The sequence below is a fragment of the Mustelus asterias genome, chromosome 2, assembly GCF_964213995.1.
Source record: "Mustelus asterias chromosome 2, sMusAst1.hap1.1, whole genome shotgun sequence".
Lineage (NCBI taxonomy): Eukaryota > Metazoa > Chordata > Chondrichthyes > Carcharhiniformes > Triakidae > Mustelus > Mustelus asterias.
In genome coordinates this window covers 15,842,663-15,863,679 of record NC_135802.1, presented here as the reverse complement: position 1 = coordinate 15,863,679, position 21,017 = coordinate 15,842,663, and the positions used below count along the sequence as shown (strand labels likewise).

General features: G+C 42.8%; 1 protein-coding gene across 1 annotated transcript in view; it reads right to left on the bottom strand.

Annotated features, from left to right (window-relative positions):
- wdr48a (WD repeat domain 48a) overlaps positions 1-21,017 on the bottom strand; it is a 132,142-nt gene that overhangs the window by 91,847 nt on the left and 19,278 nt on the right. Inside the window, exons 2-3 of the mRNA XM_078231657.1 lie at positions 9,447-9,587; positions 3,520-3,598 (exon numbers count right to left, since the gene is read on the bottom strand). Of these exons, the coding sequence (XP_078087783.1) occupies positions 3,520-3,598; positions 9,447-9,587 (220 nt within the window). The remainder of the gene's footprint in view (positions 1-3,519; positions 3,599-9,446; positions 9,588-21,017) is intronic.

The window sequence follows — 21,017 nt, the reverse complement described above, 5'->3', positions numbered from 1 at the left end:
TTTAAACTTTAAGCAGGGAGATGGGAAGCCAAGGGGAAATTCAGAGGGGAGCAAAGAAAAGCTTGTCATGGGAAGTGGAGGTGTATTAACTGACAAGGAGGATACATCAGATGGTACGATCCAAGTAAATAGAATACTTGGAGTGTTTGATAGAATTAGAGTAGGCAATAGTATGGCACTAGATTGGGTCAGAGTGAGGGGGTAAAAAATCCTAAATCAGGGTTAATGTGCACGTATGCAAATGCACAGAATGTGGTTAATAAGATTGATGAACTACAACACAGGTTTACTGCAATTCTGATATTATTGCTACAACAGAAACCTGGCCCCAATGAGACAGAAGCACGTGTTAAATATTCCCAGGTACAAGATATTTAGGATAGGAAGGCGGTGGAGGAGTGGCAGCGGCACTATTTATTGATGATGGCATTACATTATTGGAGAGAGAGGATGTTCCAGAAGGGTCAAGGACAGAATCTCGCTGGATAAAGAGAAAACTGTAATAAGATTCAGCGGTGTACTATATAGTGGAAGGGACGCAAAGAAACAAATTTACAAAGAAATTACACAGAAGTGCATGAATTATAGAGTAATTATAATGGGAGGACTTTAATTATCCAAATACAGACTGGGATAGGAATAGTACAAAGGGACAAGAGGGGTGAGAGATCCTGGAACGTGTTCCAAGATAATTTCCTGCAGTAGGTCCAATGAGAGGGCAGGCACTGCTGCACCTGGTTCTCTGAACCGCCTCCATTGCAACTAATTCATCTTCAGTTTGAACTGTGTAAGAAATTGGACCTTCTTTTGCTAAGACTGTGCGGGTACCCAGTTCTCACTCATGGCACTCCTTGTTGAAACGAGCATTGTTTTGCCCTCATTTCTCGTCTAGCAACCCAATATTTTTGTTGATGCTCTACTCTCTCTGAAATTTCTGGAGATAACTCAACAGTTCTCAACTTCCTCTTTGAGAGTTGTGATGCAGGTGAACTTTGGGTCGTTGCATTAGTGTTTCCCTAAGATGCCAAAAAGCTAGTCACACGATGTGATAACGAACCTTGCTCTTTTGAAGCTTTAAAGAATATTTCAAGGATTGTACGAATCTTTCTGCCAATCCACTGGTTGATCGATTGTAAAGTGTGGGTTTTATATACTGAATACCATTTACTTTAGATAATCCTCAAACACTTGAAATAAACTGTGAACCATTATGACAAACAATCTGTTCCAACTTACCAAATCTTTCATCAGGGTTTTCAATGGTTTCTTCCGTTGTAGTAAATGTCATGACAACAATCTCTGGCCACTGAGTGTGCATCAATTCTGACTAAGAACATGTAACCCTCAAATGGACCAGAAAGATCCACGTGTAAACATTGCTGTGGTATCTTAGGCCACTACGAAGGGTGTAAAGGAGATAACGGTGGTGTATTTCTCATTCGTGCACAGGATTGACACTGTCCAACTTTTTCTTCAATCTGAGCATCCAGACAAGGCCATCAAAAATAACTATGTGCTAATTCCTTCATCCAGAAGATACCAGGATAGCTTTCACATAGTTGCTCAAGAACTCTTCCACACAAGACTAGGAGGAATGATCACTCAGATTCCCAATAACAGACACCCACCTTGAACGGTCAACTCAAGCCTTCACGGCACATACTGCTTCAAATCAGGATGCGGATCATAGAAATCATAGAAACCCTACAGTGCAGAAGGAGGCCATTCGGCCCATCAAGTCTGCACCGACCACAATCCCACCCAGGCCCTACCCCCACATATTTACCTGCTAATCCCTCTAACCTACGCATCTCAGGACTCTAAAGGGCAATTTTTAACCTGGCCAATCAACCTAACCCGCACATCTTTGGACTGTGGGAGGAAACCGGAGCACCCGGAGAAAACCCACGCAGACACGAGGAGAATGTGCAAACTCCACACAGACAGTGACCCGAGCCGGGAATCGAATCCAGGACCCTGGAGCTGTGAAGCAGCAGTGCTAACCACTGTGCTACCGTGCTGCCCCTTGCGTTCCAGCTATCATTTCTTTTGATACCATATCCATCACCTTCCCATCCCGGGATCATTTCTGGTATATCTCCGAGCTTGAGGAAGTTGTCACAGGCAAATAATTTACTCACGAAAAAGATTAGCAAAACTAAAAGAGAAAATGTTGGAAAATCTCAGCAGGTCCAACAGCATCTGTAAGGAGAGAAAAGAGCTGACGTTGAGTCCAGATGACGCTTTGTCAAAGGGTCATCTGGACTCGAAATGCCAGCTCTTTTCTCTTCTAACAGATGATGTCAGACCTGCTGAGATTTTCCAACATTTTCTCTTTTGGTTTCAGATTCCAGCATCCGCAGTAATTTGCTTTTATTAGCAAAACTAGTTGGTGCCATCTGCTCAATTGCATGATAATGTTATCAGCAGGAGCACGGCACTTTGATTGACGATACTTTATATGGTAAGAGTGTGTAGATAAGATCAGTAACCATTTTTGCAATTGACTAGCAGCTAACGATGGTATGCCTTTATACAGCCCAAAAATAGTAAAGGGTCGATGATCAGTCAATAATGTGAAATGACGACCATATTGTACTCCAAACATTATACTCAATGCTTCTTTTTCCAGAAGAGCATAGTTAGATTCGGCACTAATCAGAGTGCACAAAGTAAAGGCTTTTGGTAGTTCTTCTCCTGAAGGCATAACATATGAAACGACTGTCACCATTCCATGAGGAGAAGCATCGCAAACAAGCCATAATGGAAGCTTTGGATTAAAATTAACAATACTTCAGACTTCGGCAAAGCACCTCTGACATCCTTATATGTTTTCTCATTTTCTGTTTCCAGTCTCATGACAGTTTCACAGTGAATTATACAATGACCTCAATAACACAGCTAAGTTAGTAAAAATTTGTCAATTATTTACTAATCCTAGAAAGGACCACAACTGTTGGGCGTGGTGTTTCTGCAAATGCATCCGTCTTTTTATGTGTGACGAAGTAGAATGCTCTTGCAGAAAGCCAGTGCAGACTCAATGGGCCGAATGGACTCCTTCTATATTGTAAAGATTCCATGATTCTGCATCAATGCAGGAGGAAAGAAAAGTGACAATATTGCCGGAAGGTCCACCCAGCAATGGGCTGATTAAAGAGCCTTTGGATCAGTCACCGCCAACAGTGAGCACCGCAAGTGGCCAATACTAGTCTTGAGTAAGCTGCTTTAAACAATAATCCTATGCTATAAAGCATCAGTAACATGCTGCTCTGCCCCTTGAACATAAAAGGTCAAAGAGAACCAAAGGGCGAGAAGACAATTTTACCGTTACCACTGAATCCCCACAGTGCAGAGAGAGGGCAGTCGGCCCATTGAGTCTGCACCAACTCTCCGAAAGAGCATCTTACCCAGCCCCCTCTATCCCCGTAACCCCCCGCATTTACCACAGCTAATCCACCTAACCTACACATACTCTGCATATAAAACCCTGATTCAATGAAGTGAGGCTGAATTACTCACAGGTCTTTCCATTGCAGCATAACACCACATCATTCACCCAGTCAGTATGGTGCTCCATGGAGGCAATATAAGGATCTTGCTGAAAAAGAAAAAAAAGAGGAATCATTGGACTGACACAAAAGTGGCAGCACAATCTCAAAGTTGGATTAAAATCTGTCCCCATCTTAAGTCCTAAATGGTCGGTTCCTTATCCTGAGCCAACGCCTCTTGGTTCTAGACTTGCCAGTCAGGGGAAAGAGTCTCTCATCACTTGTCAAACCCTCTCAGAATATCTCACATTTCAATTAGATCACCACTTATATTCTCTAAAGCTTAAAAAGCCCATCCTACTTGATTCTTTTAGGACAAGTCCTTCGTTGCAGGAATCAACCTACTAACGATAAAAGGGGAATCATTGGACTGCCACAAAAGTGGCAGCACAATGTCAAAATTGGATTAAAATCTGTCCCAGCGTGACCACCCTCAGAAGGAGCAGTCCTAAGCCGCCTGGTTTTAACACCACATAAGAGTGCAACTCCCTTGCATTGAGAAGCGAATCGCAGATGAATATAAAAACTTACATATGCATTCAGAAGTTGAAGCGCATTATGTAAAGGGACTGTAGTAAACTTGGATATTTGGCCAAGGGACAGGAGGCAGAAAGTAGTGATGAATGGATGCTTTTCTGACCAAAATGGAAGAATTCAGTGGGGCCCAGCAGAGGTCAGTATAGGGACCACTGATTTATATGTGTATGACCTGGACTCAGATACCGAGTACAATTTTGAAGTTCACAAATGAAACAAAACTTAGTACCACAGAAAGTGAACTGTGCAGTAACAGACTTCAGCACGATTTGAAAAATGGCCAATGCAATTTAGGAGACACTAGGGTGGCAAGTAGAATGGAGGCCGACGCAATGTAACGTGGAAAAAGAAGATTAAGCCATGGGACTAAGGAGAAGACCACATGGCCCCCTGAATCTGCTCCACCATTTAATAAAATTATGAACTTCAACTTGGCTCCACTTTCACTCCTCAGATTCCCTTTATACTCAACAACTGAGCATCCACAGTCCTTTGGGCAAAGAATTCCAAAGATTCTCAACTTACTGAGTGAAGAAACTTCTCCCCATCTTAAGTCCTAAATAGTTGATTCCTTATCCTGAGCCAATGCCTCTTGGTTTTAGACTTGCCAGTCAGGGGAAAGAGCCTCTCATCACCTGTCAAATCCTCTCTGAATATTACACATTTCAAATAGATCACCTCTTATTTTATCAAACTCGAGAATAAAAGCCCATCCTACTCGATCTCCTATATGACAAGTCCTTCGACTTGAACCTATTGAACCTTTGCTGCACCCCCTCCAAGCTAGCCTTTTCCCTCGGCACAGAGACTAAAACTGTATCATGATGCACTTTGCGAGAAAAACAGAGGAAGGTTGTATAATGTAAGTGGGACTATTTTGAGGGGGATGCAGAGTATAGGGACCAGAGGGTGCACATTCATAAGTCAGAACCCCTACAGTGCAGTCCATCAAGTCTGCACCGACCAAACTAAACTAGAAAGAGTGCAGAAAAGATTTACTAGGATGCTACCGGGACTTGATGGATTGAGTTATAAGGAGAGGCTGGATGAGCTGGGACTTTTCTCTCTGGAGCATAGGAGGCTGAGGAGTGACCTTATAGAGGTCTATAAAATAATGAGGGGCATAGACAAGGTAGATAGTCAATATCTTTTCCCAAAGGTAGGGGAGTCTAAAACTAGAGGGCATAGGTTTAAGGTGAGAGATACAAAAGTGTCCAGAGGGGCAATTTTTTCACAGAGGGTGGTGAAAGTCTGGAACAAGCTGCCAGAGGTAGTAGTAGAGGCGGGTACAATTTTATCTTTTAAAAAGCATTTAGATAGTTACATGGGTACGATGGGTATAGAGGGATATGGGCCAAATGCGGGCAATTGGGATTAGTTCAGGGGTTTTAAAAAAAACAGGGCGGCATGGACAAGTTGGGCCAAAGGGCCTGTTTCCATGCTGTAAACCTCTATGGCTCTATGACACTATGACCACATTCCCACCCAGGCCTTATCCTCATAACCATGTATTTACCCCGTTAATCTCCCTGACCCTCAGGGGCAATTTATAATAGCCAATCAACCTAACACATACATCTTTGGATTGTGGGACGAAACCGAAGCACCCGAACGAAACCCCACGCAGACAGTCACCCAGGGCCGGAATTGAACCCGCGTCCCTGGTGCTTTGAGGCAGCAGTGCTAACCACTGAGCCATGTCACCCACAATCTTTGAAGGTGGCAAGGCAACTTGCCTAGATAGGGAAAAGAAGCCCATAGGATGCTTGGTTTCCTAAATAGGGACACTGAACACAAAAACGGGTCAGTCACGCTAAATTTCTGGTTAGACCTCAGCTGGAGTATGGTGTAAAGTTCAGGGAATGCTCTTCAAGAAGACTGTGAAAGCCTTGGAGCGGTCCTTTGGCAATTTACCAAAAATATATCAGGGAACTTCACTAATGGAGAGGGATTGGATGCTTGTGCTCCTTAGAACAGGTGCGGGTGGGGAGAGCTGGGAGTCCGAATAGATATATTCAAAAATTAGAGGGATTTTGTTAGAGCAAGTAGGGAGAAATTATAAACCGAAAGAGAAAATGCTGGAAAATCTCAGCAGGTCTGGCAGCATCTGGAGGGAGAGAAAAGAACGGACGTTTCGAGTCCAGATGGCCCTTTGTCAAAGCTAAAAGGCAAAGGGAGAAATTATATCTCAGGCAAATTTATCAACAACTTGAGGTCAAGATTGAAATTACTTGACCAAAGAAATGGAGAAGCAAGGAGACTCCCCCCACCCCCTGTGCAGTAAGATTAAATCATCTAATTCTTCAGTATTTTTAATGCCAGCCTGATACAATACAAATATTAATATATAGATCATATGGAGGTTGGAGAGGAATATACAAGTCCTTGTGGATGAAATTGGTTGATGATTGATATTGTCATGAGTAGATCATGGGGTGAGTGGGTTTCATGGACCAAATTACCCATTATCATCCCAAATGCTTTTGGTAACTTCACAACAGCATTTTTTGCATTAATAAATCTTTATAATTCTCAGTACTTATTCAAGATCTTTTGACATTTCCAACTCTATTATCAAAGACAGGGCTCAGTAGCCTGGAACAAACATTGCTGAGGGGGTGGAGGAGGAAGAAAAACATTATTTATTTTTAGAAAGATCAATTGTGCTCTTTCCAATCTAAGGAAAAACCATGAATAGCATAGGCCATGTGCAATAAAGAGAAATTCAATTTCTGTGCTATTATTCACATGTAATGCTTAAAGAAGTGACAGTTTGTTCTGGTTACTTGTACAGGTTAATGAAACTTCATGTGGAGAAGTGCATTAATGAACTTCAATACAGATAAGTGTGAGATAGTACATTTTGGTAGGAAGAATAAGAAGCCCACGTAGTTTTTGGAAGTTAAGGGTCTAAATGGGGTGCAGGAGTAAGTGGATCTGAACTACATATACACCTAAACTTACTTCCCATAGAATCCCTATAGTACAGGAGGCCATTCGGCCCATTGGGTCTGCACCGACTCACACCCAAGTCTAACCCGCAACCTCATGTATTTATCCCGCTAACTTATATATCTTGGGGCACTAAGGGACAATTTATCATGGCCAATCAACCTAACCTGCACATCTTTGGACTGTGGGAGGAAACCAGAACACCCAGACGAAACCCACGGGGGGGGAACGTGCAAACTCCACACAGACAGTTACCGAAGACCGCAGTCGAACCCAGGTCCCTGGTGCTGTGAAGCAGCAGTGCTAACCACCGTGTCACCGTGCCACCCATAGTGCCTCTTAGAAGTACCGATACAGGTTAATAGGGCCATTAAAACACACAAGAAACACTGGGATTCATTTCTAGATGGATGGAATTAAAAGCAGAGAAGTTATATTAAACTTTAAGGAATCCCATTCACATCACATTTTCCAGGATCTGGAATTTAACATTCTGGTCTCCATGTTGCAAAAAGGATATCGAGGCAAAAGATGCAAAATAATTTTACTGGAATGATAGCAGAACAGAGAGGTTATAATTATCAGGAAAGGTTAATAAACTGGGGTCCTTTTCTCTCTTCAAAAAAAGACAAAGAAGTGCATGATAGGGGCCTTTAAGATTATGAAAGAGTTTGACCAGGTAGACAGAGAAGATTTTTCCATTTTCAGGTGAATCAGAACTATGGGCCATAAATATGAGATGGTCACTAATAAATCCAAAAGTGAATTCAGTGTCTTTAGCTAGAGAGTGGTTATAAGTAGAACTCACTACGAGGATCGTAGGATAACAGCAAAAGGTGCATTTAAGGGAAAGCGGGATAAGCACGAAGAAGGAACAGAGGGATATGTTGATGGACTTAGATGAAAGAGGTTTGTGAGAAGATTTGTATAATTTGACAGCTGTTCTGACAAAAAGTCATCGACCTGAATCATTAACTCCATTTCTTTCTCCGTATAAGTTGCCTGACCTGCTGAGTCTTTCCAGCAATTTCTCTTTTTATTTCCGGTTTCCAGCATCTGTAGTAGTCTTGCTTTTGGAATCTGACTGCCTTTATGTTCAATGGATTCTCTTTTGCATTAACCCATAAATAAAGATGTGGAATTTGACCGAAAGGTTGCTTATCCAGGACAAAAAAAAACACTACATTTCTGTCTCCATCACAAAGATCCTTCATTAACCTTCAACAATCAGAAATCTTTAGGTGGCTTTGGAAAGATACAATAGTTCCTGATGTTGAATGGCAGTATAATGAATTTTTCACAATCCTCTGAGGTCATAGATCGAGTTAATATAGATCCCAAGAAGTTGAAGGCTTGGAGTTGCGGATAGAGAAGAGGATTGTCAGAGGATACAGCAAGATATAGATCGGTTGGAAACTTGGGCAGAGAAATGGCAGATGGAGTTTAATCCAGACAAATGTGAGGTTATGCATTTTGGAAGGTCCAATGCATGTAGGAATTATACCGTAAATAGTAGACCATTTAGGAGCATTGACAGGCAGAGGGGTCTGGTGGATAAGGTAGTCAAGAAGGCGTACAGCATGCTTGCCTTCATCGGTCAGGGCATTGAGTTTAAAAATTGGCAGGTCATGCTGCAGCTGCACAGAACCTTAGTTAGGCCTCATTTAGAATATTGTGTACAATTCTGGTCACCACACTACCAGTAGGATGTGGATGCTTTGGAGAGGGTGCAGAAGAGGTTTACCAGGATGTTGCCTGGTCTGGAGGGTATTAGCTATGAGGAGAGGTTGGATAAACTCCGTTTGTTCTCACTGGAACGATGGAGGTTGAGGGGTGACCTGATAGAGGTTTACAAGATTATGAGTGGCATGGACAGAATGGATAGTCAGATGCTCTTTCCTAGGGTAGAAAAGTCAAGTACTCGGGGACATAGGTTTAAGGTGCATGGGGAAAGTTCAGAGGAGATGCGTGAGGAAAGTTTTTTTTTACACAGAGTGTGGTGAATGTCTGGAACACGCTGCCCGGGGAGGTGGTGGGTACAGGTACGATAGTAGCATTGAAGGGGCAACTAGACGAATACACAAATAGGATGGAAATGGAAGGATACAGATTCCGTAAGTGCATACGGTTTTAGTTTAGGCAGGCATCATGATCGGCACAGGCTTGGAGGGCCGAAGGGCCTGTTCCTGTGCTATACGGTTCTTTGTTCTATAATTTCAGGGAAATATCTTCAGGTGCTTTGCATTCTTGCACAGAAGGGTGAGCGCTCCATTTATATCAGATGTGAAATTTGCATTACTGAATGAGTCTCTCACACTCCCGTGCTGCCAATTCGGAAATAAATATTGAGATTGCAGATTTTAATACTCTGCATGCAGAGCCAAAGATATCGAGGAACAAGTTTCTCACCTTGTGCTGGTTGACGCTCCATATTCTGATGATGGAATCTCGGCCAGCTGTAAACAGTCTGTTTAATGTGGGATCGAGCTGAAGTGCATTAACGCCATTCCGATTATATTTCTCTACTTCATCTCGAATAACATAAGACACCTGAAGTGAGAAAAAAAAGAACCAGCCATTAACAACATTGCCACAGGAGTCACGTCACAACATAATAGAATAGAAATAGAAGAAATCCGTTATACAGGCTGAAGTATATAGTGATTTATAGGAACAAGTATAATAGTGTGTGATAGCATAATCAAGGATCCCACGCACCTCGGTCATACTCTCTTCCACCTTCTTCCGTTGGGAAAAAGATACAACAGTCTGAGGTCAAGTACCAACAGACTCAAGAACAGCTTCTTCCCTGCTGCCACCAGACTTTTGAATGGGCCTACCCTGCATGAAGTTGATCTTTCTCTACACCCTAACTATGACTGTAACACTACATTCCGCATCCTTTCCTTTCTGTCTCTATGTAGTTTGCTTTGTCTGTATAGCACAAAACAATACTTTTTACTGTATACACGTGACAGTAATAAATCAAATTTAAGCTGCAACCACCATGCTTTTAAAAAAATTTCTCCACATTACAACTAAAGGGGGTTACTTGTAAGAATGCCCTCCCATTCTCATCGTTTGTTGAGTGATATTAAGTTTTGAGCAAAGTCAGTCCAGTCCGTTTGTCAGTTGCTGTCAAACCAAATCAGGCACTGCAACCAGGCTACAAATAGGCACAAGTAGGATTCACACAGCTCAAAGATAATTTGTATATCCAAACCACCCTTCATGTAAAAGGACTCACTAGAATGTCTTCAGATCCCAAAAGGACGATAAAAGTTTATCATATACGTTTATTTCCAAAATGCTGGCTTACAAAGGCTGATAATTCTCCACTACTCACTTACACTGACTTGATTAGAAAATGTTAACTTTTCAAATCTGCTTTTCCCACGGCTTCACAGTGGTTAGCACTGTTGCCTCACAGCGCCAGGGACCCGGGTTCGATTCCTTGGCTTGGGTCACTGCCTGTGCGGAGTCTGTACGGGTTTCCTCTGGGTGCTCCAGTTTCCTCCCACAGTCTGAAAGATGTGCTGGTTAGGTGGATTGGCTGTGTTAAATTCTCCCTCAGTGTACCCGAACAGGCGCCCGAGTGTGGCGACTAGGGAATTTTCACAGTAACTTCATTGCAGTGTTAATGTAAGTCTACTTGTGACTAATAAACTTTAATTTTAAAGTTAGCTGCTGGCATCTGAGTGATATTTCATGCCAGCAACTGCAAGAACCAGAGTATTTTGTAAAAAACAAAAATCTTTTTAGAATTATGGAATCCCTACAGTGCAGGAGGCCATTTGGGCCATCGAGCCTGCGCTGACAACAATCCCACATAGGCCGTAGCCCCATGTATTTAGCTGCTAATCTCCCTGACACTCAAGGGCAATTTTGCATGGTCAATCAACCTAAACAGCACATCTTTGGAGCTTTCCCTTAAATGCATCCATGCTGTTACACTCAAACAATCCTTGTAGTGAGTTCTACTTGTAACCACTCTCTGACTAAAGACACCTCTCCTGAATTCAGTTTAAGTTTATTTGTTAGTCACAAGTAGGCTTACCTTAACACTGCAATGGAATTACTGTGAAAATCCCCTAGTCGCCACACTCCGGCGCCTGTTCAGGTACACTGAGGGAGAATTTAGCATGGCCAATGCACCTAACCTGCACATCTTTTCAGACTGTGGGAGGAAACCGGAGTACCTGGAAGAAACCTACAAAGACACGGGGAGGATGTGCAAACTCCACACAGACAGTCATCCAAGCCAGGAACTGAACCCGGGTCGCTGGCGCTGTGAGGCAGCAGTGCTAACCACCGTGCCACCGCATTTTTTTTCTTTATTCCTTTTAGTGAGCAAAGGAGATCTGCTAGAAAATAAAATATTCCAGCTACAACAGCACTCAAAGTAGATTGATCATAGAGGATGGAACTTATTCCAAGTAGCATTCATGGCACTTACTCTACACTAGATCATCAATGCTGTACTGTTTAAATATTTTCACTTTATTTAAACTTTTATAGTTCTAGGACAGACTGTTATAGGTTGTAAAATCCATTTGAGCAAAACAAAACCCAATAACAGATTGTGGATCAAAAAAGCACTCAAACCTTGACCACATCACAGAGAAAAGAAAAATTAAGTGGCGAGATTAGCCAACCCTCTCAACTCTGGAATCAACCTAGTGAATCTCCTCTGCACCCCCTCCAGTGCCAGTATATCCTTTCTCAAGTGAGACCACCAAAATTGTACACAGTACCCCAGGTGTGGCCTCACCAGCACCTTATACAGCTGCAACATTACCTCGCTGTTTTTAAACTCCATCTCTCTAGCAATGAAGGACAAAATTCCATTTGCCTTCTTAATTATCTGCTGCATCTGCAAACCAACTTTTTGCGATTCATGCACAAGGACACCCAGGTCCCTCTGCACAGCAGCCGGCAGCAATTTAAAAAAAAAACATTTTATAGTCCATTTTGCTGTTATTCCTACATTACAACAGTAACCATGCTTCCAAAATCTCTAACTGAAGCAGTTTGGGACATCCGTATGCTGTGAAAGGTGCTAAATAAATGCAATTTTTCCCTTTTGGTACCAGCTTTTTGTGAGTTACTGCAGTGGCAGCATTGGTCCGCCCAACAGTAATTTAAACATCACTGCTGGAGGTGGAGCCCAGCCAGGTCTTAAGCCTTTACAGATTCAGCAGTTTAATTCAGTACAGGCAGGTAACACTTTGCTTTTGAACAACCAGCATGCATCCAGAATGAAAATTCAAACATGCCTAAACCAAAAACAACCTACTGTGCAATTCATGTCGGTAGACATTTTGTTTGCAAGGTATGTTGTATATGCACTCTTCCTGATGCAGACACGTCTCACTGATAAAGTGCAAGGAGTTCTAACAAAGGACTGGCAATAGACAATGTGAAAACTCAAGTGTGCAATGCCCAGGAAAAACTTACCAGCTTCTACAATCAGCACACAGCAAGCTTAGCATCCAAGCAGATATAGCGAACAATTTAGAGAAATGTTTGCAGCAAAAGTGAATTGGTTTCCACAAAGACCACAGCACAGGTGAGCAGGTACTGGCCCTTACCATCTACATTAAAAATGGCTTTCAGGAAAACCGTTTCGACCTTACCGCCACCGACAACACTGTTAGGCACATTTGCCTCCTCCTGAAGCTGTGAATCTTTGCAAATCTCCGGCAAAAGGAATAAACTTATTTGACAATGATGACTTTGTGCTATAAAATGTGTTTTTGTCCAAAGTGTGCCAAGATGCTTTAAGCCTTTATGTATCGCAGAGATTCAAAACACAACTAGATACAAGAAAAAAACTCTTTCATTCCTTTATAAAGGACTGGTTAAGTGCGGCACTGTATAACCGTGTCGTTTCTCTCTTCTCTCCTCTCCTTCCCCCCCCCCCCCCCAAATATCCTGGGTTGTTATTTTAAGTTATAATAACAAAAAAGCCAACTATAGGAAAAAGTAACAATGCATAGCTAATAATCCTCCAATTTTTAAATGAAGCTGAAATTATCTGTTACGTGCAAGTTCCACTTTTTAGAAATAAATGTGTCAAAAACAAATCAAAAGTTTGTTCTTGCAACTGTAAACAGATTAAACACAAATGTTTCTACAGAATGGAAACGACTCCAAACTAATTATCCAATCAAACTACATTGCCCGGATTATTTCCGCTGTGCTTAAATTAGAATTTAATTTTCAAAAACACCAAGAGCCTGATAAAATTGAACAATGAGCAACTCATCTGTACACGAAGCAAAAAGTCTTTCATATTACACATTGGGTACCAGGTACTTGAAGGAAGATGCGGTGTTGCAGACAATGGGCGGGATTTTCCCGTCTTGCTTGACCCGAGACCTGAAAATACCACCCGAGGTCAATGGACCTTCCCATTGTCCACCCCTTGCCCACCCTGATTTCCGTGGCAGGCGGGGCTGTAGAATTCTGGCAAATGTGTGAGAAAATCAGCTTGTCAGAATTGTAACCATAAAGCATGGAGGTGCGGTTTGGAAAACCATGGGGTCATTATTTGGTGCAGTGGAACATCTAATGACATTTGGTAACAGACTTGCACGTTTTTAAAAAAAACTTGTGTGCCAAGTTATTTCTTATTCGTCTTGACCATCCCTAATTGAGCGCGCGAGAGAGCACGCGCGGTGGTGAGTAACTTTCTTGAACGATTGTGGTGCATGTGGTGTATGTACACCTGCTGTGCTAATGGTATAGGAGCTTCAGGATTTTGACCCAGTGACAGCAAAGGGGCAATTAGAGAGAGTCTCAAGTCAGGATGGTGCGACTTGGAGGGAAACTTGCAGATGGTGTTGTTCCCAGGCATCTGTGATGGCAGAGACCACAGATTTGGAAAGTGCTCCTGAAGTAGGATTGCTGAGTTGCCACAGAATCAGAATATAGGTTCAAGCCCAACTCTTGGCTTGAGCACAAAGAAATAAACTGATGCTTCCAGTGCATTACTGAGGAAATGCTGCACTGTTGGAATTGCCATCTTTCAGATGAGATGTTACAGACATTGGACCCTGGGGAAGTCCAACCCTGGATCATCATCAGCCTCTCGGACAAAAACACCCAATGAAACACCTGGGGTGAACTAAGACAATATCATCAGCAACACAGAGAAGATATCAGCCTTGCTCCTTTTGAGGTTTCAGAACTAAAGGAGGTCCGACAGAGTTCGAATTGGTTTCCACAAAGACCGCAGCACAGGTGAGCAGGTACTGGCCCTTACCACTTTCATTAAAAATGGCTTCAGGAAAACTGCCTCGACCACACAGCCACCTACAACACTGTTTGGTACATCTGCCTCCTCCTGAAGCTGTGAATCTTTGCAAATCTCCACCCCAGAGGGCTGTGGAAACTCAGTCACTGAGTATGCTTTACAGTAGGGATTGACAGGTTTCTAAATACCAAAGACAGAAAGGAGTATGGGAAAATGGCATTGAATTGGATAATCAGCCTCGATCATATTGAATGATGGAGCAGGTTCGAAGGGCTGAATGGCTTACTTCTGCTCCTATGTTCTGCCTAAGTTTGTGGTGGAGGCAGGTTCAATCGATGCATTCAAAACGTAACTGAACTGTTATCTGAAAAGGAAGGATATGCAAGGTTATGGACAGAAGGAAGGAGAACGGAATTGAATCAGAATGGAATTAGGGGAGTTGCTCATTCGAAGAGCCAGTGCAGACATGGTGGGTCAGGTGGCCTCCTTCTGCGCCGAATAGACTCAGATTCTGTGTTTTGATCTCCCTTGCTTCAATGATAACAGGTCTTAAATGATAACATGTTTTCCAACTGGGAATTATGACCTCCCATTTCTACTGTTTCTGGTGGTTACATGGCAACAGATGGAAAAGTAAACAAGCTATTGCACCACAGAGCCCGGGGAGTAAGTTGCTTAGCTGCCTGTTCAGCTGGGCAGTCATGCAACTGTGGGTGCAAAGGAATGGAGGGAAGAGAAACAGGAAATCTAACGTGGGATAAAATGTTTTAAAATGGCTTCTAAATTTGAAAATAATACAAATGAGAATACTAATGTGAGGAAATAGTTGTTAAATCTGAACTCTATTAATCTAGACTATTATTAAACAGTGCTGAAGTATTTTATCAGTAAAATGAAGTACTGACTCACACAAAGTACTTACTGTATATAAAATTTCATAGCAGTGACAGATTATAAAGTATTTAAAGTAGCTGGAGTTTCAAATCCAACATTATAAAACTAAAATGTATTCTAGCCGTGCCACACTATTGATGGATTCACATTGTTAAGTTTGCATTTCTTGGCCACTTGGGCGTTTTGACAGTGACAGCAATTCCTTCACATAAAGATCACTCACACAGTTTAGAGTTAGGGCCATAGACTCATTATAGTAGCAGCCCATTCGGCCCATCAAGACCATGCCAGCTATCGGCAGAACAATCCAATTGGACCCATTGCCCCGGTTTATCCTTGTAGCTCTAAGTTTATTTTCCTCAAATCATCCAATTTTCTTTTGAAATTATGAATGGAAGGAAAGATGATCGTGTTATTTAGGTCAGAAGGGGTGAAAGAGGATAAGCTAAAATGCAACTTCTCATTGATTCTACCGCACGACTCCAAAACAGTAAGTATTCAAAAACTCAAACTGCATTTTCCTACCACTCTGCATGTGATATTTCAAAGCTAATGGCAGGAGCACAGGATGATTTGGTATGTGGTCTGGACAAAGTTAAAGTTTTAAAGTTTTATTTATTAGTTATCAGTAAGGCTAACATTAATGCTGCAATGAAGCTACTGTGAAATTCCGCTAGTCGCCACACACTGGTGCCTGTTCAGGTCAATGCAACTAACCAGCACATCTTTCAGACTGTGGGAGGAAATCGGAGCACCCGGAGGAAACCCACGCAGACACAGGGAGAATGTGCAGACGCTGCACACAGACAATGACCCAAGCCAGGAATCGAACCCGCGTCTCTGGCGCTGTGAGGCAGCAGAATTAACCATTGTGCCACTATACTGCCCCATGCTACACCTCTTTACATTGTCAGTAACAGATTCTACAGAGAGGGGCCAGGGAGATGCAATGATTTAGAACTGCCTCTGAGAATCTGGGTGCAACTCAGACAACTATGAAACCTCCTCTCTTGCCCTTGACAGCTTTAGACCCGAGTTCCTATGGGCTCCTGTACAGTGCAAACCTGTCCCAATCAGGCACTTATTGCTAATATCATCCACACAAGGCCATTGGTGAGCTGGTACAAGAATGGGAAATAGCAGTTAGTTTGCAGGGAACGTTCCTGAGGTTGAGGCACATTGCTGGAAACAGGGCTTTTGCTGCATCTCAGTGAAGCTAGCAAGCAGCCTAAACACAATCAGGAGTACTGATACCTACACTGAGTGGCAAAATTAAAAACAGCTTCTTTGACACCACAAGCATTCTGCCTCCATGTCCTTGAGTTCCATGCTAATGATTTGGGTTGTAACAAAATGTCAATATTTTACAGCTTTAGCTCACCTCAAGTCAGAAGGTACAGTGACTTGACCAGAAAATCTAGGCTGACACTCCAGCTCAGTGCTGAATGAGTGCTGTGCTTTTGAAGGCATGCTGTCTTGCGGTGGGACATCCTGGTCACCCAGATGGTTGAAACAATCAGACAGCACTATTTAGAAGGATAGCTGGGGAATTTGTCCTGGTAACCTGGCTGCAATTATCTCTTAAACAACATCACTATTACATTACTGTTTAGGGGACATTGTTGGGTGTAATTTGCCATGCTGCCCAGTTCCCTATTAGAACAGTGACCACACTGCAAATTGGCTGCAAAGTGCTTTGGGACGTCCCGCGGAGATGCAAGACATGGAAATAGAAGCCGGACTTTCTTCACTGAAGCCCATCAACTCTGCCACCAGATCGCTCACTAGCCAAGTGCTTTGACAGTTTTTGGTCCTTCGCTGTGTGGGTCCGACGAAGCTTTGTATCTAAGCACTGTGTAAATGTGGAAGTACAGAGCGGGTGAAAGTGCTTCATGGTGCATGTGCCAGGCAATCTTAAAATTGTGTAAACAGTTTTAACTGCAGATAAATATATATTCTCTACAGAAATATTTATCACAATCCTTTTGCAGGTCCATCAGTTGTCAGGCAAGGTTTAAGTTGTGAAGTTATGAAGTGACATAGGCAATTTGTACCAGTTAAATTAACACAGCCTGTGCAAGAGGGTAGCATGCAGCACATTTTAAGGAATCTTCGGTGGTACAGTGAGGAGACGATGGCCTAGTGATATTATCGCTGGTGGCCTGGGTTCGAATCCTGCCACGGCAGATGGTGGAATTTGAATTCAATAATAAAAAAATCTGGAATTAAGAATCTACTGATGACCATGAAACCATTGTCGATTGTCAGAAAAATCCATCTGGTTCACTAATGTCCTTTAGGGAAGGAAGTCTGCCATCCTTACCCGGTCTGGCCTACATGTGACTCCAGAGTCACAGCGATGTGGTTGACTCTCAACTGTCGTCGGGCAACTAGGGATGGGCAATGCGTCCCTCAGGGAAGTGCTGGGACCTTTGCTGTTTGAAATATATATAAATGATTTGGAGGAAAATGTAACTGGATTGATTAGTAAGTTTACGGACGACACAAAGGTTGGTGGATTTGCAGATAGCGATGAGGACCATCAGAGGATACAACAGGACATAGATCAGTTGGAGACTTGGGCGGAGAGGTGGCAGATGGAGTTTAATAATGTGGTAATGTGAGGTCTAATACAAATAGGAAATATACAGTAAATGGCAGAACCCTTAAGAGTATTGATAGGCAAAAGGGACCTGTGTACACAGGTACACAGGTCACAAAGTAGCAACGCAGGTGGAGAAGGCATACGGCATGCTTGCCTTCATCGGCCGGGGCATTGAGTTTAAAAATTGGCAAGTCATGTTGCAGCTTTATAGAACCTTAGTTAGGCCGTATTTGGAATATAGAGTTCAATTCTGGTCGCCACACTACCAGAAGGATGTAGAGGCTTTGGAGAGGGTACAGAAAAGATTTACCAGGATGTTGCCTGGTATGGAGGGCATCAGCTATGAGGAGAGGCTGGAGAAACTTGGTTTGTTCTCACTGGAACGACGGAGGTTGAGGGGCGACCTGATAGAAGTCTACAAGATTATGAGAGGCATGGACAGAGTGGATAGTCAGAAGCTTTTTCCCCAGGGTGGAAGAGTCAATTACTAGGGGGCACAGATTTAAGGTGCGAGGGACAAGGTTTAAAGGAGATGTACGAGGTAGATTTTTTATACAGAGGGTGGCGGGTGCCTGGAGCTTGTTGCCGGGGGAAGCAGATACGGTAGTGACTTTTAAGGGGCGTCTTGACAAATACATGAATAGGATGGGAATAGAGGGATATGATCCCCGGAAGGGTAGAGGGTTTTAGTAAAGTCGGGTAGCATGGTCGGTGCCGGCTTGGAGGGCCGAAGGGCCTGTTCCTGCGCTGTAATTTTCTTTGTTCTAAATGCTGGCCAGCTAGCGACGCCCATGTCCCATGAATTTAAAAAAAATCACCCAACAGAGCCAAGCACTATGCTAGAACTGAAAATATAACTTTGTTGTCACCTGTATTTATTTGAAGTTGAAACTTTGCTACAAATTTACGAGAAGTATTTTCAAGTTGTTGGCATGAACATAAACTTGAAAGAAAGAGAAAGCATGAGGGAGAAAACAAGCGGGTGGGGTGGGGGGGGGGTGGTAGAAGGACTCTATCTTTTAAACCAAATAACACCTTTGTGACACAAGAAAGCACCTTACTCTGCAGATGTGTTTATCTTAAAAGTTGACAATAGAACACAAGCTTTTAGTTTGAGTGAAAGAAAATAAGTTGTTTAGCAACCAAGCCTTCTGCTTAAGAAGCAAATGCCAGCTACTGGCACAAAGTATGGCATATCCTGAGCTGCTGATCACTAAAGGCAACTTGCAGACAAGAAGGGAAATCTTTTGCTTTTAAATCTCCCAATGTCGTTGCTTTGATTTTTGTAAAATGTAGCGATGGGCTTGTGAAATCTCCTTTGGTTCCAAGTATGATAAATAGACTGTAGAACGGGCTGCAAATTATACCCTTCGGAACAGGATATTTTGGGTATCCGGTTTACTACTAATGGTGACAGCAAATTGAGCTGAAGAATTCAAAGCATTGCACAATATTAAAAGTAAATTGAGAAAATCAAGCAAAACCACAATTTTTAAAACTTCCAAGGTCCAAAAAATGTTTTTGACTATCCAACTAATTAGTGCCAAATATTGTAAAGAAGATGCTTCTCTTCTCTCTTGCCTCCAACTATAAAATTAATATTTTCCCTCATTGATCCCATTACTGCTACTTAAAATTAGGTCGCTAGCATCACAGATGTCAGCATTCAACCAATTTGATCCACTCCTTGTCATAGGGAGAAATGGCTGAAGGCACTAGGTACTGAAGGTTTGTGCTCCAGAACCTGCTGTGCCACTATCCAAGCTGCTCCAATACAGTCACAAAACTGGCATTGGTCCATAATTGTGAAAAACTGCCCAGGTATGTTACATCCACAGAAAGCAAGACAAATCCAACCCAGCCAATTACTGTCCACTCTTGATCATCTGCAAAGTGCCAGAAAGTGCTATTAAGTGGCACTAACTCAGCAATAACTTACTCACTCAGTTTGGGTTCTGCCCAGGGTCACTCAGGTCCAGACCTCATTACAGCCTTGGTTCGAGCATGGACAAAAGAGCTGAACTCCAGAAGTGAGGCGAGAGTGTCTGCCCTTGATATCGAGGCAGTATATGGCCAAGTGTGACATCAAGGAGCCCTAGCAAAACTGGAGTCAATGGAAAATCAACAGGAAAACTGTCCACTGCTTGGACTCATATCTGGCACAAAGGAAGATGGTTGTGGTGGTTGGTGGTCAATCATCTCAGTTCTGGGATATCATTGCAGGAGTTCCTCAGGGTCGTGTCCCAATTGCAATGACATTCAGCCTCTACAATGACCTCCCTTCCATCATAAGATCAGAAGTAAGGATGTTCGCTGCTGAACAATATTCAGCACCATTCACATCTCTTCAGGTACTGAAGTAGTCCGTGTCCAAATGCAGCAAGACCTGGACAATATCCAGACTTGGGCCAACAAGTGGCAAGTAACATTCGGGCCACGCAAGTACCAGGCAATAACCACCTCCAACAAGAGAGGAGCTAACCATATTCCTCTGACATTCAATGACATTGCCATCACTGAATCCCCTTCTATCAACATCCTGGGGTTACCACTGACCAGAAACTGAACTGGACCAGCCATGTAAATATAATGGCTGAAAGAGCAAGTCAAAGGCTGGGAATTCGGCACAGAATAACTCACCACCTGATTCCCCAAAATATGTTCACTATCTACAAGTTAGGAGTGCGAAGAGATACTGCTTTCCATTTGCCTGGATGAGTGCAGCTCCAACAACACTCAAGAAATTTGACATCACTCAACACAATGCAGCCTGCTCGATTGGCACCTCCTCCACCACCAACGCACAGTGGCATCAGTGTGCACCATCTACAAGATGCACTGCAGCAAATCATCAAGGTCCATTGGAAAGCACCTTCCCAACCATGACCTTTACGCTTCTTAGAAGAACAGCAGATACATGGGAATACCACCACCTGCAAGCAACCCTCCAACTGAAACAGCATCCTGACTTGGAAATATAATCGGCATTCCTTTTTTCACTGTTACTCGGTCAAAACCCTGGAGCTCCCTTCCTAACAGCCCTGTGGGTGTACCTACACCACATGGACTGTAGTGGCTCAAGAAGGCAATTCCAAGGGCAATTAGGATGGGCAATAAATTCTGGCCTAGCCGGCAATGCCCACATCCTATGAATGAATGAAAACAAATTAAATTAGAATTGTAGCATTCTGATACCAATACATTAACAGTTAGTGGCATCATG